Source organism: Coregonus clupeaformis, chromosome 34 (assembly GCF_020615455.1).
Source record: "Coregonus clupeaformis isolate EN_2021a chromosome 34, ASM2061545v1, whole genome shotgun sequence".
In the NCBI taxonomy this organism is placed as follows: domain Eukaryota; kingdom Metazoa; phylum Chordata; class Actinopteri; order Salmoniformes; family Salmonidae; genus Coregonus; species Coregonus clupeaformis.
This window is the reverse complement of record NC_059225.1, coordinates 4,878,277-4,895,096: the sequence shown is the minus strand read 5'-3', so window position 1 is coordinate 4,895,096 and position 16,820 is coordinate 4,878,277. Positions and strand designations below refer to the sequence as shown.

Below are 16,820 nucleotides of genomic sequence, written 5' to 3'. Positions count from 1 at the left end.
ACGATATTTCAGCATGAATAGAGAGTATTGGTGTAGTGTAGTGTGACATACGTTGCCTATCTTCTTGGCGGTGTAGGTGTGAGGCAGTCCTCCCAGGTACAGCTTGTTCTCCACATCCAGAGTGTTGCCTTTAGCCAGCACTGGAGCTGACGCCTGGCCGTCTACCCTGATCACCACACTCTTCTTATTGAAGTCTGTCTTCACCTGCACACAGAGGCACACACACGTTACAGGGTTAGGGAGAGTCGAGTCCTGACAACCTACATGGTAATATCACTGCTTTCAGTTATGATTTGAAACTAACTTGAATTGTCACAATTTTGTTATGTATCCCCTGAATCGACCAAAATGCAATTGACCCGAACAAACACCGCAATCTACTATCACTTTTGGCTCAGAAGGGTGTGGTCACTAACTGTGTGCCACTGGCCGTCGTTGACCGGCACAGGGAAGGAGGCGGTGGCGGGGCCACTGCCCTTATCACAGGTGAAGAACAGATGACCCCCCAACAGCTGCAGAGTGGCGTAGTCCATCTGGTTGGCGTGGGCCATGTAGTAGAGCAAACCACTCTGGGCAAAGGTACGCACAGACAGCTCCAGAGAGAAACTGTCAGGGAGAGAAGCGAGAAGACATATGAAGCGTTTCAGCCATCGACAAGGCTGTTTGGAGTTAGCCATGATTTACTGTAAGATAAAGATCTTTGTTAATGGTTTGTTAGACCTCTATATAGGCAATGACGAAGTGGATATGACAATTTGTATCGGTGTGACTATCTCATAATAATCCTATATTGATGAATACACCCACCAACCAAAAACTTAGCCTGGTCCCAGATCTGTTGTCTCCTTCTATAGCCTGTTCCCAGATCTGTTGTCTCCTTCTATAGCCTGTTCCCAGATCTGTTGTCTCCTTCTATAGACTGGTCCCAGATCTGTTGTCTCCTTCTATAGCCTTCTATAGATCTGGGACCAGGATAATTGAACTGTGCCTTCCTCTCAATCGCACATAATGTAGGCTACAGTGGAACACTTGAGAAGAGTTCTTGCTAAGTCAATGGGAATGATGTGTAACATTAGCTCTGTTCATTTCCAAGCAGTGCCTCGTGAATTATAGATACTTCATTATAGATACTTACTGGGACGGCTATTATAATTCCTCTTTTTAATGAAGAGAGACAGTATGCACTCAGGCTCAGAGAAAAGCAATCAACGATTATGGCCTTAAGAGTGATTTTTGCCATGCACTATACTGGATGTTACATTCCTACGCCACTTCAATGTACTGGAATATTGGCTTGACCCTGTTTTACACGTGTAGCTATGGGCCAACTGATATCAAGGCTAAAATGTCTAAAATTAGATACAACACTATTTAGGCCTATAGCACCATAGACGTGCGAATCCCTAATAAAGATTTGAATATAGAATTGTGACAATCATAGATATAACATAGGATATGATCTCTATGTGAAAAAAAAACGATACTGTAAGTTGTGATATGTTGATGAAGGGAGACGGTAGTTCAACGAGGCAGGTCTCAGTACTGACCTCCTCCTCACTGTGTTGGGGTTGATGTTGAGGACCATGTGACTGTGTCTGGAGATGCCAAACTGATGGGCCTCTGGGATGGATGTGGTGTTGTCCATCGATGCACACTGGAGACACACAGAGGGACCAATGACCGATGAAGGAAAAGATAAGGAACTATCTATGAAGACAGGCTGACCTGTTGGAAGGTGAAAGAGCTACTGTTTATCCTAATAATAAGATGATCTGTGTGTGTGTGTGTCTATTTTAGTGGGTGTTACCGTGAGTGTGCCGGGGGTGAGAGCGCTGAGCTGGGTGGGGGGTGGTGGAGGGGGTCTGGCGGCGTCCAGGGTGGGCTCGGCCCCCAGGTCAGTGTCATCAGGTAGGAGGACCCTCTTTGTCCTCTCCTCCAATAGACAGCTGTCCATGTCCACGTTGTGGTACTTCACTGCAGCTGACAGGTCCAACAACCTATCGGGACACAGCACAACCCTGGTCAGAGCCTTGGGTTACTATGGATACCATCCATCTCCTGACAGGTACCATGGCAATGACATTAAATGTAATAGCGAGACAAACACAGCGAAGTTTCCTGTGGGAAAAATAAAGTTATTCAAGCTACCTACTATTGTATTCTATAGCAAGATAATGTGTGATCATATCTAGCTATAGAACATAATAACTAATTATGCCGCAACAACTCAAAAGTGTCTTTCAAGTCAAAATAAATAAGCAAACCACAACACCATTTAGTTAACATTGCCTTCAACACTTTGACAGGGCCTAGGATTCTGAAATTAATTGGACTAAACATGATTTCATAGTGTATTGGGCGTGACTCACTTGGCATCCAGGGCCAGGTTCCTGATGCAGCCGTAGAAGGAGGAGGTGGTTCGCAGCAGTCCGGCGCCCTCTTCTGGCGGGAGGCCGCCCATGTACAGAGAGGTGAGGGTCAGAGAAGCCTTCTCCGAGGACAGACGCACCGTCCCCTGGTGGTCCTCATCCACTAGTACCATCATCGTCCTGGATGGATGAGACACACACAGAGGACTCCGTGTCAGTAATAACTCTGCAGTGCTATTCCCCTTGGAATAGACTTCCTGTATATTATTCCACACTGGAAAATATTATTCTTAAAGGTACAATCTGCAATATTTACTGCTGTTCAATGGCCATTTCAAAGTTACTTTAAACCCATGGCAATTGATTGTTATATATCCATCCTTTTATCAACTATGTGTAGGCCTATGTATAACATCAGCATAAAAATGTATTGAATAAGGACACATACAAGACAATAAATGCCACGTGCAGAGGTAATCCTTTGTGCTGGAGTATCATTTCAAATGACTTATCATTTATAATGACTGAACCATCCAACAGCATAAAATCATCATATATGTTACAGCTTAATTAGTCCCTCTTCCTGGTGCCACTTACTTCCTGTTCCTCTGTAGGATGACAGAGTGCTCCTGTCCGTCACTGAAGCTCCCAGAGCGTGATTTGACCACAACCTTGTGGACGCTCCCGCCCTCCCCCATGTTGATGTGAACCTCCAAGCGCCCCGACACCAGCATGACCGCCAGGAAGGGCTGGATGGAGACCCAGAGAAGACTGTCAATATACGGTCTAACCTTAAGTCATTTTCTTGGTTAGAGAAGTCGAAGATAGTAGTGACATACTCATGTAACTCCAACTAAATCATGCTACAGTCACCAGAAAGCTCTCTTAACTCCTGCTGTGTTGAAAACATGTAATGATTGGAATGGAATGAATGGAACGGTATCAAACCCATCAAACACATGGAAACCATGGAAACCACATGTTTGACTCCGTTCCATTAATTCCATTCCATTACAATGAGCCCGTCCTCCTATAGCTCCCCCCACCAGCCTCCACTGATACACACTTACCTGGCGTGCCTGTCTGCGTTTGCGGGTGCCTGCCTTGCTGAAGCCTGCCAGGATGATGCCAGTGTGGTTGCGGGTGGAGAAGGAGGCCAGCAGCTCCCCCTGGGAGCCAAGAGACATTGATGGCAGCTCCACATAGCCCTCTCTCAGTACAGACACACTGCGGATGGGCTGGAACAGACACACACCACACAAGTTACTCATAGGGAATATGGGAAGTATTTTTCCATTCTGTGCAACAATATGACATCATCATGTACTGCTGGGCACCTTCATCTTTACAGAAATCAACAACAGCAAAAATCAAATGCCACGACTGTCACTATTCACTATTCCCAATACCGCTGAGTCTACCTTTAATTTGTTTAGAGAGGAAGAAATAAATAGATGAAGGTTCTTTACTTTCAGTTCTCTTACCTCTGACACACAGCCTTTCCTTATCTAACACAACCTTTCCTTATCTAACACAACCTTTCCTTATCTAACACAACCTTTCCTTATCTAACACAACCTTTCCTTATCTAACACAGCCTTTCCTTATCTAACACAGCCTTTCCTTATCTAACACAACCTTTCCTTATCTAACACAGCCTTTCCTTATCTAACACAACCTTTCCTTATCTAACACAGCCTTTCCTTATCTAACACAGCCTTTCCTTATCTAACACAACCTTTCCTTATCTAACACAACCTTTCCTTATCTAACACAACCTTTCCTTATCTAACACAACCTTTCTTACCTCTAACACACAGCATTTCCTTATCTAACACAACATTTCTTACCTCTAACACAACCTTTCTTACCTCTAACACACAGCCTTTCCTTATCTAACACAACCTTTCTTACCTCTAACACAACCTTTCCTTATCTAACACAATATTTCTTACCTCTAACACACAACCTTTCCTTATCTAACACATCCTTTCTTACCTCTAACACACAGCCTTTCCTTATCTAACACAACCTTTCTTACCTCTAACACACAACCTTTCCTTATCTAACACAACCTTTCTTACCTCTAACACACAACCTTTCCTTATCTAACACAACCTTTCTTACCTCTAACACACAACCTTTCTTACCTCTAACACACAACCTTTCCTTATCTAACACAACCTTTCCTATCTCTAACACAGCCTTTCTTACCTCTAACACAACCTTTCTTACCTCTGACACACAGCCTTTCTTACCTCTAACACACAACCTTTCTTACCTCTGACACAACCTTTCTTACCTCTGACACAACCTTTCTTACCTCTGACACACAACCTTTCCTACCTCTGACACACAACCTTTCTTACCTCTAACACACAGCCTTTCCTTATCTAACATAACCTTTCTTACCTCTGACACACAACCTTTCCTTATCTAACACAACCTTTCTTACCTCTAACACACAACCTTTCCTTATCTAACACAACCTTTCTTACCTCTAACACACAACCTTTCCTTATCTAACACAACCTTTCTTACCTCTAACACAACCTTTCTTACCTCTGACACAACCTTTCTTACCTCTGACACACAACCTTTCCTACCTCTGACACACAACCTTTCTTACCTCTAACACACAGCCTCTCTTACCTCTAACACACAACCTTTCTTACCTCTAACACACAACCTTTCTTACCTCTAACACACAGCTTTTCTTACCTCTAACACACAACCTTTCTTGACCCCATAGGAGTCTCGGAGAAGGTCAAAGTTGGAGCGGGCAATCTCCATGTTTTTGATGCAGCCCACATAGGACCGTGCTACTACTTGTCTCCTGCAAAGAGAATTCAATTCACAATTGACCTTTTGTTTATTTTACTTAATGTAAAAAAATATATATAATAATAATAATCACAACAACTCAAACACTAAGCTCAATATTGACATTATGCAGTAGGCTAAAGGTGTCCGCATACTAGGTTTGCTCCTAGCAGAACTCGGCTAGGCAAAGTGAACGTCTATGCTTCACATACTCCCTTAAAAGCGGCAATATTACTGTTTGTCCTTCTTGAGACGCCGTAGCAACAAGTACACTTCCTCAAAATAGTCAGAATTAATATAATTTAACTCAATAAATATTTAATTCATTTTGATGTTTTTGCCGAGGTCTTGCATCTAACTAAGATGTTTGGTGCAGTATTTCTCATGTGAAAAAATATGCATGAAAACAAGTAATTTGTCGTTGAATGACAACAAACACTTTACTGAAGAATCCCACTGTTGACCAATCACCGACGAAGGGGCGTAGACTTCGGCTACTGAACTTCGACAAGCCTCAAGAAAAATAATTGGGTGCTTGAACAGCCGAAAAATCCACTGCTGAATGCTACCCAACACCAAAATGAACAAAAACTTCACTAAATTTAATCATAACATATGTGCAAACTGTTTCGACTGGGAAGCATACAGTAACCTTAAGAAGCTACACCAAAAATATATTAATCACAACAATACAATTGCATATCAACTAGGAGAGTATTTTGCAGGTAGGTGATGTATGTGCCAAAGTAGTTCCAGCACCTGATAGGTCGAGACATGGGCAGTCCCCCAATGTAGATTGGGTCCAGGTCGGCGCGGTTGAGGTCGGAGGCGGTCCCAGGAGACTCCGCCTCCATGACCTCTTTCACTGATGAGTTGTCTGCAGCCATCACCGACATATAGGCTGGGAGGATAGAAAGAAACATGACAGAGTACTTTACATCAGACCTGGGTTCAAATACAGGTCTATTTAAGTACCTGCTTATTTTAAATACTTTTTTTCTGTGTATTTGAGTATTTTCAAATACACAGCCGCGCCCAAAACAAGTGCTTTTATTTGAGTATTTGAATCGTTATTTGTAAAAACAAAATATTCCACCAAATTGTATTTGAGAGTATTTTCAAATACTTATTTCATATATTATTTTCAAATACCTGGGTTAAATGCATGGGAGTGTATTTGAGGAATTTTTTTAATACTTTCCACGTGCATTTCCAAATACTTTTCTTTTCAAATAAAATATATCTGAATACTTACTTTGAATGTATGTGAAAGTAATTGAGATATTTGAAATAGTATTTGAACCCAGGTCTGCGTTACATACATACTGTAGGCATTATACAAGGGCAACTAATACAAAACAATATGGGGTATACACAGTGTGTCAATAAAGTGCCAGGGGGAAAGAATCTGACTATACCCTATATAACTAACTATGAGCCTATAACCTATGACCTAAGACCTTTGCGTTTGTTCCTCTGCAGGGTGATCTTGTACCAGCTGCCAGTGTTGTAGGCTTTGTTGGAGGAGAGGGTCAGAGGACCAGAGCCAAGTTCAAACGTCAGGCGCACTTGGCCCTCCACCAGCTCAATGGACAGTAAGTCCCTCTGAAATGATAAATAAACACATCAGTCAATCTTTACTGTCCCCAGAGGGTAATTTGATTTGCCACAGCAGAGAACGATAGCTTTCCTCTATGTATATCTAGACAACAAAAACAGACTGTTCAGTGTGGTTGTAGTGTGTGTGGGCCAGTAGGGGGAGTACCGTGCTGTTGGAGGCCAGGTAGAGCAGCAGGCCGTTGGGGGAGAGGGTCTTGAACAGCAGTACGATGGAAGTGGAGGTGGAGCGGAGGGGTTTCTCTACCACTGAGTAGCCACTGCCATCAAAGTGGAAGGACGTCTCCTCTGTCTGCGGACTCAGGAAGCAGCCGCGACACTGGCCCTCCCTCTCAGCGTAGTTCCACAGCCCAATGTTCTTCTCGTTGAGCGACGCCTCCCCCATACAGCCCTTGAACTGGGTCATCTTCACCGCTGAGGACTTCTGTGCAAAAGAGATTGAGTAAATTGTTTTAGATTATCTCAGTTCTTTGCATGTCCTTTGTAATTGTGTGTCAAGCCACTTAAATGTTTTTTTAAACACAGTTTTATTGGTGGAGAATACAAAATGGTACGTGTTGTTGACGTAACCATAGGCGTGGGAAGATGTTTGGGGGTGGGGGTGCTGAGATGTTTTGTTGAGAGGGGGCTATGTCGGTCTATATTGGTCCACTAATACAGAACTAGTAAAGGCCCAGTGCACTTAAAAATAAAATTAAAAATAAACATTAATATTTGTTTATTGTGATTTTTCCCACGGCTATGGACGTAACTTCAATTGAACCTGTTCAAGCTCTCAAGGACCCAAGCGGGTGGCTAGAAATATGCCTGAGTAAAAAAGACCCAGCCGGGTCTGACTGTACCTTGATCTGGCCTCCCAGGCCGCCAACAAATATCAGGGTAAACTTGTTGACATCCAGGACCGTAGCGGAGCCAGGTGAGGCGGTCTTCACCGCGGGCAGGGGATCTAACTCCAGCTGGTGGACTGACAGTGAGCCATGCTTCCCAAAGCGCGTGGCATTGATGCGGTGCCACTTGTTGTTGTTGATCTGGACATCGGGGTACTCCAGCTTGGCGTGGCCTGAACCCACATCCCACAAGAACGCCACCTTGCCATGACGCATCTCTACCGCCATGAAGTCCACCTGATATACATCGTAAAGTTTTTTACTTGACACATGTCATATAGACATGTAGTTATAGTGGTAACATTGAAGTACATTATAAAGGGTTTGTAAAGGATAGTTTATAGATGGTTTATAGAGGATTTATAACTATCTGGTTGAATGTAGATTATGTAGACTTTAGTTTCAAACTGATTTATAGGTAATCATTATGAGGTACTTTGGAGGAGAATCTGTATGTGACTCACGCTGGAGCTGCTGCCCATATAGAAGAGCAGGTTGTCAGGCTCGCTGGTCTTGACGGTCATAGTTAGAGTGTTGAAGTTACTGGAGGACATCTCAGGCTTGTAGGCCCTCACACAGTCTTTGTCTGCCAGCACTGACACCTTGATCTGTACAGGCGAGAAAAGGACAATATCAGTATGTCAGTTGAGGACAGAGTGTGTTGGTCCATGTACAGCAGGGTCCCATGTACAGCAGGGTCCCATGTACAGCATGGTTCCCAAACTGGCGGCCCGCGGGACGAATTTAGCCCACGGGTGGTTTTATTTGGCTACCCCACGTTTTCTGAGCAAAAAATAATAATTTGGACACCAGGAAATCAGTGCCAAGTGATTTTAATTTTGGAAATCTGTTCCCAAGTATTCCCACGCATAATAGAGAGACACGTGTGATTGCGTTCAAATGTAAGCAAGGCCCGCGGGCCGCGGCTGAATCTAGTTGATGATCCCTGATTTACAGTGTGTGTGTGTTTTGTGTGTGTGTGTGTGTGTGTGTGTATACATGCATGTGTGCAAGTGTTTATGTGTGCACATACGTATGTGTGTGTGTGTGTGTGTGTGTGTGTCTCGTGTGTGTGTGTGTGTGTGTGTGTGTGTGTTTGTGTGTGTAGTCCAGCAGCAGTGACTAACCGAGGCAGCCTGTTTGCGGGCCCGGTTGATCATCTCTCTGATCTCAGACAGGTTTCTGCTCAGGTTTTCCCCCAGGGTCTTGAGGGGTTTGAGACGGTCGTACAGCCTCTCTGTACGACTCTCTGCCTCCTTTAGCTTAGACTCAGCTGTACTGGCTAAGAGAGACAACAGATAGGACAGGTTAGTAATGGTAAACTCATTTTACTCATCTATGTTAGTCACATAATCTCTCTAGAAATTAGCCTCTAATTGATATGTCACGATAACATGGTAATAACGTTTGACTAACATTAGTCAGGTATTTGGGGCACTACTTGGCTTCAAATGTGGTGTGGTTTAAAGCTAGAGTCCTTAGATGCTACATCCATTTTTGGACTTATAAATTAATGATTAATACCCATTGAATCTTGAAGAATATAACTTACAAATGCCTCATGAGCTTAGTTCAACTGTCGTACCCAATCAGAACCCAAAATTTGAGCTTGTTTTACCCCAATGTTTGTAAACAACATAAATGTAAACAAACACTGTCTATAATGGATGGTCAGTCCTTGCATCCATAGAATTTGACAGTGGTTACCTTTCTCAAGGCCCCTCCTTCAGATTTCTACCAAAATAGAGGCGGGGTGTTTGCTTTGTTATTGTTTCAACTCCGGATTCAAGCTTTAATGTGGAAAGGGTGGAAGCAAGGGTGAAAAACATTGTAGAAAACACTTCCATGACAAAGTTGCTAGCTATAATCTAGCTAGAACCACATTTGGATGTCTGAATGAGGTGTTAGGCTCACCAGTGGATTGTGAGTCAGAGAACAGCTGGTTGGTGTTGGAGAAGCTGGTTTTGACCTGGGCCACAGCCGTGCTGGACTCCTCCAGTCTGACCCTGAGCTCCTCCAGGCGCTCCAGCGCCCTCTGCAGGGAGGCATTGGCCATGGCAGCCTGCTCCTTGGCCTCCAGCACCTGCTCACTGGTGCCTACAGGGGGCAGCACCGGCAATGTCAGTGATGTACTGAGGTACCACATTTCATGCTGTTCTCTGTTTTCCCACTGTTTAAGGTGTCTTTGAGTGTGTGATGAAGTGTTAAATATATGACTTATGTGATAATCATTACTTGATATCTACTATTTTCATCCAGTTGTTCTGACATTTTTCTAGTCAGAAACAACATAGCTCAGACAGTTGTAAAGGAGGCTGTATGTATTGCATTGTGTTATTGTTGGTTTTAATGTAGCATTTTTGACTTGTTGTCGAATGTTGTTTTCATGACTTAACAAGGGCAGAGATCATGAAAGTACTAGAGTGTGTTGGAGCAGAAAGGAGACATAAAAGGACAATTGTTGGGGCATCAGTTGGCAGTACCACTCACCGTTGGGCAGGCTATGGAGCAGGACTGCTGGCTCTGGAATAAGTCTGCTGGTGTTATGGAGGTTATTTTTCAACAAGGCCATTCTGTCTGTCACATCACTGATGTTAGCCAGGAGACCTAGGGGAAACACAAACACATGTAATTTTTACTACCATAGTGAGTGTGTGTGTGTGTGTGTGTGTGTGTGTGTGTGTGTGTGTGTGTGTGTGTGTGTGTGGACGTGTTTAACCATACTTGTGGGGACCAGAAATCCCCACAAGCATAGTAAACAAACAAACATTCGACCAACTGGGGACATTTTGTTGGTTCCCACAAGTTCAATTGCTATTTCTAGGGGGTTTAGTGTTAAGGTTAGAATTAGTGTTAGGGTTAGAATTAGGTCAAGGGTTAGGATCTAGGGTTAGTTTTAGGGTTAGGTTTAGGGTTAAGTTTATGGATAGGGAAAATACGATTTTGAATGGGTTAGGGTTAGGTGCTAGGGTTAGGTTTAGGGTTAGGGTTAGACGCTAGGGTTAGGTTTAGGGTTAGGTTTAAGGATTGGGAAAATAGGATTTTGAATGGGACTGAATGGGTTAGGGTTAGGTGCTAAGGTTTAGGGTTAGGCGCTAGGGTTAGGTTTAGGGTTTATGGATAGGGAAAATAGGATTTTGAATGGGACTGAATGGGTTAGGGTTAGGGTTAGGTTTAGGGTTAGGTTTAGGGTTAGGTTTATGGATTGGGAAAATAGGATTTTGAATGGGACTGAATGGGTTAGGATTAGGGTTAGGGTTAGGGTTAGGTTTAGGGTTAGGTTTATGGATTGGGAAAATAGGATTTTGAATGGGACTGAATGGGTTAGGGTTAGGTTTAGATTCATGGATTGGGAAAATAGGATTTTGAATAGGACTGAATGGGTTAGGGTTAGGGTTAGGCGCTAGGGTTAGGTTTAGGGTTAGGCTTAGTGATTGGGAAAATAGGATTTTGAATGGGACTGAATGGGTTAGGGTTAGGCGTTAGGGTTAGGTTTAGGGTTAGGTTTATGGATTGGGAAAATAGGATTTTGAATGGGACTGAATGGGTTAGGGTTAGGCGTTAGGGTTAGGTTTAGGGTTAGGTTTATGGATTGGGAAAATAGGATTTTGAATGGGACTGAATGGGTTAGGGTTAAGTTTATGGATTGGGAAAATAGGATTTTGAATGGGACTGAATGGGTTAGGGTTAGGCGTTAGGGTTAGGTTTAGGGTTAGGTTTATGGATTGGGAAAATAGGATTTTGAATGGGACTGAATGGATTAGGGTTAGGTTTAGGGTTAGGTTTATGGATTGGGAAAATAGGATTTTGAATGGGACTGAATGGGTTAGGGTTAGGCGCTAGGGTTAGGTTCAGGGTTTATGATTGGGAAAATAGGATTTTGAATAGGACTGAAAGGGTTAGGGTTAGGCGCTAGGGTTAGGTTTAGGATTAGGTTTAGTGATTGGGAAAATAGGATTTTGAATGGGACTGAATGGGTTAGGGTTAGGCGCTAGGGTTAGGTTTAGGGTTAGGGTTAGGCGCTAGGGTTAGGTTTAGGGTTAGGTTTATGGATTGGGAAAATAGGATTTTTAGGTTAGGGTTAGGTTTATGGATTGGGAAAATAGGACATTGAAGGGGTAGGGTTAGGCGCTAGGTTTAGGTTTAGGGTTAGGGTTATGGATTGGGAAAATAGGATTTTGAATGGGACTGAATGGGTTAGGGTTAGACCCTAGAGTTAGGTTTAGGGTTAGGTTTATGGATTGGGAAAATAGGATTTTGAATGGGACTGAATGGGTTAGGGTTAGGTTTAGGGTTAGGTTTATGGATTGGGAAAATAGGATATTGAAGGGGTAGGGTTAGGCGCTAGGGTTAGGTTTATGGTTAGGGTTATGGATTGGGAAAATAGGATTTTGAATGGGACTGAATGGGTTAGGGTTAGACGCTAGGGTTAGGTTTAGGGTTAGGTTTAAGAGTTGGGAAAATAGGATTTTTAATGGGACTGAATGGGTTAGGGTTAGGTTTATGGATTGGGAAAATAGGATTTTGAATGGGACTGAATGGGTTAGGGTTAGGTTTAGGGTTAGGTTTATGGATTGGGAAAATAGGATTTTGAATGGGACTGAATGGGTTAGGGTTAAGTTTATGGATTGGGAAAATAGGATTTTGAATGGGACTGAATGGGTTAGGGTTAGGCGCTAGGGTTAGGTTTAGGGTTTATGATTAAGGTTAGGGTTATGGATTAGGAAAATATGATTTTGAATAGGACTGAATGGGTTAGGGGTTATGGATTGGGAAAATAGGATTTTGAATAGGACTGAATGGGTTAGGGTTAGGGTTAGGGTTAGGCGCTAGGGTTAGGTTCAGGGTTTATGATTGGGAAAATAGGATTTTGAATAGGACTGAATGCGTTAGGGTTAGGGTTAGGCGCTAGGGTTAGGTTTAGGGTTAGGTTTAGTGATTGGGAAAATAGGATTTTGAATGGGACTGAATGGATTAGGGTTAGGTTTATGGATTGGGAAAATAGGATTTTGAATGGGACTGAATGGGTTAGGGTTAGGTTTAGATTCATGGATTGGGAAAATAGGATTTTGAATTGGACTGAATGGGTTAGGGTTAGGGTTTATGGATTGGCAAAATAGGATTTTGAATGGGATTGAATGGGTTAGGGTTAGGCGCTAGGGTTAGGTTTAGGGTTAGGGTTAGGCGCTAGGTTTAGGTTTAGGGTTAGGTATATGGATTGGGAAAATAGGATTTTTAGGTTAGGGTTAGGTTTATGGATTGGGAAAATAGGATATTGAAGGGGTAGGGTTAGGCGCTAGCGTTAGGTTTAGGGTTAGGGTAATGGATTGGAAAAATAGGATTTTGAATGGGACTGAATGGGTTAGGGTTAGACGCTAGGGTTAGGTTTAGGGAAAATAGGATTTTGAATGGGACTGAATGGGTTAGGATTAAGTTTATGGATTGGGAAAATAGGATTTTGAATGGGACTGAATGGGTTAGGGTTTATGGATTGGGAAAATAGGATTTTGAATAGGACTGAATGGGTTAGGGTTAGGCGCTAGGGTTAGGTTTAGGGTAGGTTTAGTGATTGGGAAAATAGGATTTTGAATGGGACTGAATGGGTTAGGGTTAGGCGCTAAAGTTAGGTTTAGGGTTAGGGTTAGACGCTAGGGTTAGGTTTAGGGTTAGGGTTATGGATTGGGAAAATAGGATTTTGAATGGGACTGAATGGGTTAGGGTTAGGTTTAGGGTTAGGTTTATGGATTGGGAAAATAGGATTTTTAGGTTAGGGTTAGGGTTAGGTTTATGGATTGGGAAAATAGGATATTGAAGGGGTAGGGTTAGACGCTAGGGTTAGGTTTAGGGTTAGGGAAATTGATTGGGAAAATAGGATTTTGAATGGGACTGAATGGGTTAGTTATACAAGACTGTGTTAGGGTTAGAGTTAGGTTTAGGGTTTATGATTGGGAAAATAGGATTTTGAAGGGTTAGGGTTAAGTTTATGGATTGGGAAAATATGATTTTGAGGTTACGGTTAGGTTTATGGATTGGGAAAATAGGATTTTGAAGGGTTAGGGTTAGGTTTATGGATTGGGGAAATAGGATTTTGACGGGTTAGGGTTAGGCGCTAGGGTTAGGTTTAGGGTTAGGGTTATGGATTGGGAAAATAGGATTTTGAGGTTAGGGTTAGGGTTTATGGATTGGGAAAATAGGATTTTTAGGTTAGGGTTAGGCGCTAGGGTTAGGTTTAGGGTTAGGTTTATGGATTGGGAAAATAGGATTTTGAGGTTAGGGTTAGGTTTAGGGTTAGGGTTATAGATTGGGAAAATATGATTTTGAGGTTAGGGTAGGGTTAGGGGTGGGGTTATGGATTGGGAAAATAGGATTTTGAATGGGACTGAATGGGTTAGTTATACAAGACTGTGTTAGGGTTAGGGTTAGGTTTAGGGTTTATGATTGGGAAAATAGGATTTTGAAGGGTTAGGTTTAGGGTTTATGGATTGGGAAAATAGGATTTTGAATGGGACTGAATGGGTTAGTTATACAAGACTGTGTTAGGGTTAGGGATAGGTTTAGGGTTAGGTTTATGGATTGGGAAAATAGGATTTTGAAGGGTTAGGGTTAGGGTTTATGGATTGGGAAAATAGGATTTTGAGGTTAGGGTTAGGGTTAGGTTCAGGGTTTATGATTGGGAAAATAGGATTTTGAAGGGTTAGGGTTATGGTTTATGGATTGGGAAAATGGGATTTTGAGGTTAGGGTTAGGGTTAGGGTTATGGATTGGGAAAATATGATTTTGAATGGGACTGAATGGGTTAGTTATACAAGACTGTGTTAGGGTTAGTTTTAGGGTTCGGTTTATGGATTGGGAAAATAGGATTTTGAGGTTAGGGTTAGGGTTATGGATTGGGAAAATAGGATTTTGAATGGGACTGAAGGGGTTAGTTATACAAGACTGTGTTAGGGTTAGGGATAGGTTTAGGGTTAGGTTTATGGATTGGGAAAATTGGATTTTGAAGGGTTAGGGTTAGGGTTATGGATTGGGAAAATAGGATTTTGAGGTTAGGGTTAGGTTTAGGATTAGGTTTAGGGTTAGATTGGATTTTGAATGGGACTGAATGGGTTAGTTATACAAGACTGTGTTAGGGTTAGGGATAGGTTTAGGGTTAGGTTTATGGATTGGGAAAAATTGGATTTTGAAGGGTTAGGGGTTAGGGTTATGGATTGGGAAAATAGGATTTTGAGGTTAGGGTTAGGTTTAGGATTAGGTTTAGGGTTAGATTGGATTTTGAATGGGACTGAATGGGTTAGTTATACAAGACTGTGTGTGTGTGTGCTCCAACTCACCCTCAGTGCTGTTGTTCATGGCCAGACTCTCAGCCAGTATCTTAGCACTACGCTGCACAGCCTCAGATCCCAGATCAGTTAGTGACTCCTCATGCTGGACAGTCTACAGTCAACACAGAGAGTGAGAGAGTTATTTACGACACTACTATAGTTTTCAGGTTTCTGACCCACAGCACACTTCATATCCAGTGTAGTAGAGTAGTTCTCTAGCCTGATCCCAGATCTGTTTGTGCTGTCATTTCCAACTCCTATGGTGTTCGGCATCACAACGACCATAGGAGTTGGCAGGACAGCCCAAACAGATCTGGGACCAGTCTAGTTATTCCATGGTCTGATATGAATAGTGAATGGACACTAAATGAGCGGTGACTCACCATATTGAGGGCCATAGCAGCAGTCAGGTTGGCTAGGTTAGCCATCTCCTCTGCAGGCTGGACGTTAGCTCTGATGTTAGAATTGGCATGCGCTGCACTGGTGACGTTCAGAGTGGTATTCATCCCCTCCGCTAGAGAGCTACATACAGGAGGATGAGGTTAGGCTGATGTACATGGATGGACTAAATATAGATATTTAGTCCTATTTCAATGACCTAATGTTTGTGATGGCGAGGCATTTTGAAATACCCGTAAACCCCTTTGAAAGGGTACATATGTAGAAGTTCCCGCCGCCACACACACCTCTGCAGAGCCTGGGCCTTCTTGCTGAGTTCCTGGGCGTGGTCTTCAGCCTTGTAGACCAGCTCCAGAACGTCTTGCTCCCTCAGCTCCATCACCAGAGCGTCCACATGCTTCCTCAACATGGGGTTCCACTGCTCCAGCTGGTGCTTGGCCCCCTCCAGCTGCTTTACAAGTCGCACATAACCAAAATAAACAGTTAGCTAAATAAACAGATTCTGTTAGCTAAACAGCATTTTCCCAAAATGTCGTTTTTTTTTTTTTACACTGGCCAGGTTTCCTTAAAAAAATGTGTACAATCTCTACTGACTTCCTTGGAATATAACGTTTAAATCAACAAATAAAGTTATTGATTCTGACGTACAACATGTGTTTGATATGGATTTGGTGGTAATATGGTGTTATGGTGTGACTAACAGAGGTGATGTTGCCCATGTCCTCTGCTAGATTGACAGCATCAGCCAGGATGTCCTGAGTCTCCTCCAGTTGGGTTTCTGCTGTCTGGTTCAGCCGGCTCACATTCTGCTTCAGTCCCTACACACGCGCAGAGACGACAGACTAAATACTTCTATTGGAGAAATGCATTGCCCCTATACAGCTAAGATGTTTGAAAATGAGTGAACATCTAAATCAATTAACTTCACAACCTACATTTTGACTACATTTTACATGTATACGCCTACATTTGACTAAAAGTGACCAGATATGATTTGGCCTTCGACACATGTCAACAGTAATGGCAAACTCTTACTACATGTAAAGTGCTTGGGTATTGTGAGAACACTAAGTGTACTGACCTGGTACTGTCCCAGATTGGTGTTGACGCTCCCCAGCAGGGTGTGTGTGTGGTTGTTGTTCTCCCTGGCTGTGTTCAGAAGGGCCTGGGCGCCCTCTAGCTGCTGGTGGTGTTGGGTCAAACTGGTGGAGATGTTGAGGGTCTGGGACTCTAGCGTCCCCTGGGGCTGCTGGAGGTCCTTCTGCACCCTCTGGAGGAGAGCCTTGGCAGCACTGCAGTACACATAACACAGGAGGGTTAGAATACAGTACACTACAGTCACTTCAACTATAGTACACACATAACACAAGAGGGTTAGAATACAGTACACTACAGTCACTTCAACT

General features: G+C 43.0%; 1 protein-coding gene across 2 annotated transcripts in view; it reads right to left on the bottom strand.

Annotated features, from left to right (window-relative positions):
• Nucleotides 1-16,820, bottom strand: part of LOC121549659 (laminin subunit alpha-1-like) — an 82,833-nt gene that overhangs the window by 3,213 nt on the left and 62,800 nt on the right. Inside the window, exons 34-54 of one of the 2 annotated variants that reach the window (XM_041861452.2) lie at nucleotides 16,496-16,706; nucleotides 16,116-16,232; nucleotides 15,702-15,865; nucleotides 15,399-15,537; nucleotides 15,025-15,127; nucleotides 10,187-10,303; nucleotides 9,611-9,793; nucleotides 8,824-8,978; nucleotides 8,161-8,304; nucleotides 7,652-7,933; nucleotides 6,958-7,233; nucleotides 6,653-6,797; nucleotides 5,952-6,093; nucleotides 5,091-5,205; nucleotides 3,440-3,607; nucleotides 2,967-3,118; nucleotides 2,370-2,549; nucleotides 1,808-1,997; nucleotides 1,548-1,654; nucleotides 417-606; nucleotides 52-204 (exon numbers count right to left, since the gene is read on the bottom strand). In XM_041861452.2, coding sequence (XP_041717386.1) covers nucleotides 52-204; nucleotides 417-606; nucleotides 1,548-1,654; nucleotides 1,808-1,997; nucleotides 2,370-2,549; nucleotides 2,967-3,118; nucleotides 3,440-3,607; nucleotides 5,091-5,205; nucleotides 5,952-6,093; nucleotides 6,653-6,797; nucleotides 6,958-7,233; nucleotides 7,652-7,933; nucleotides 8,161-8,304; nucleotides 8,824-8,978; nucleotides 9,611-9,793; nucleotides 10,187-10,303; nucleotides 15,025-15,127; nucleotides 15,399-15,537; nucleotides 15,702-15,865; nucleotides 16,116-16,232; nucleotides 16,496-16,706 — 3,433 coding nt within the window. The remainder of the gene's footprint in view (nucleotides 1-51; nucleotides 205-416; nucleotides 607-1,547; nucleotides 1,655-1,807; nucleotides 1,998-2,369; nucleotides 2,550-2,966; nucleotides 3,119-3,439; nucleotides 3,608-5,090; nucleotides 5,206-5,951; nucleotides 6,094-6,652; nucleotides 6,798-6,957; nucleotides 7,234-7,651; nucleotides 7,934-8,160; nucleotides 8,305-8,823; nucleotides 8,979-9,610; nucleotides 9,794-10,186; nucleotides 10,304-15,024; nucleotides 15,128-15,398; nucleotides 15,538-15,701; nucleotides 15,866-16,115; nucleotides 16,233-16,495; nucleotides 16,707-16,820) is intronic. The other variant, XM_041861453.2, reaches the window with a different exon arrangement.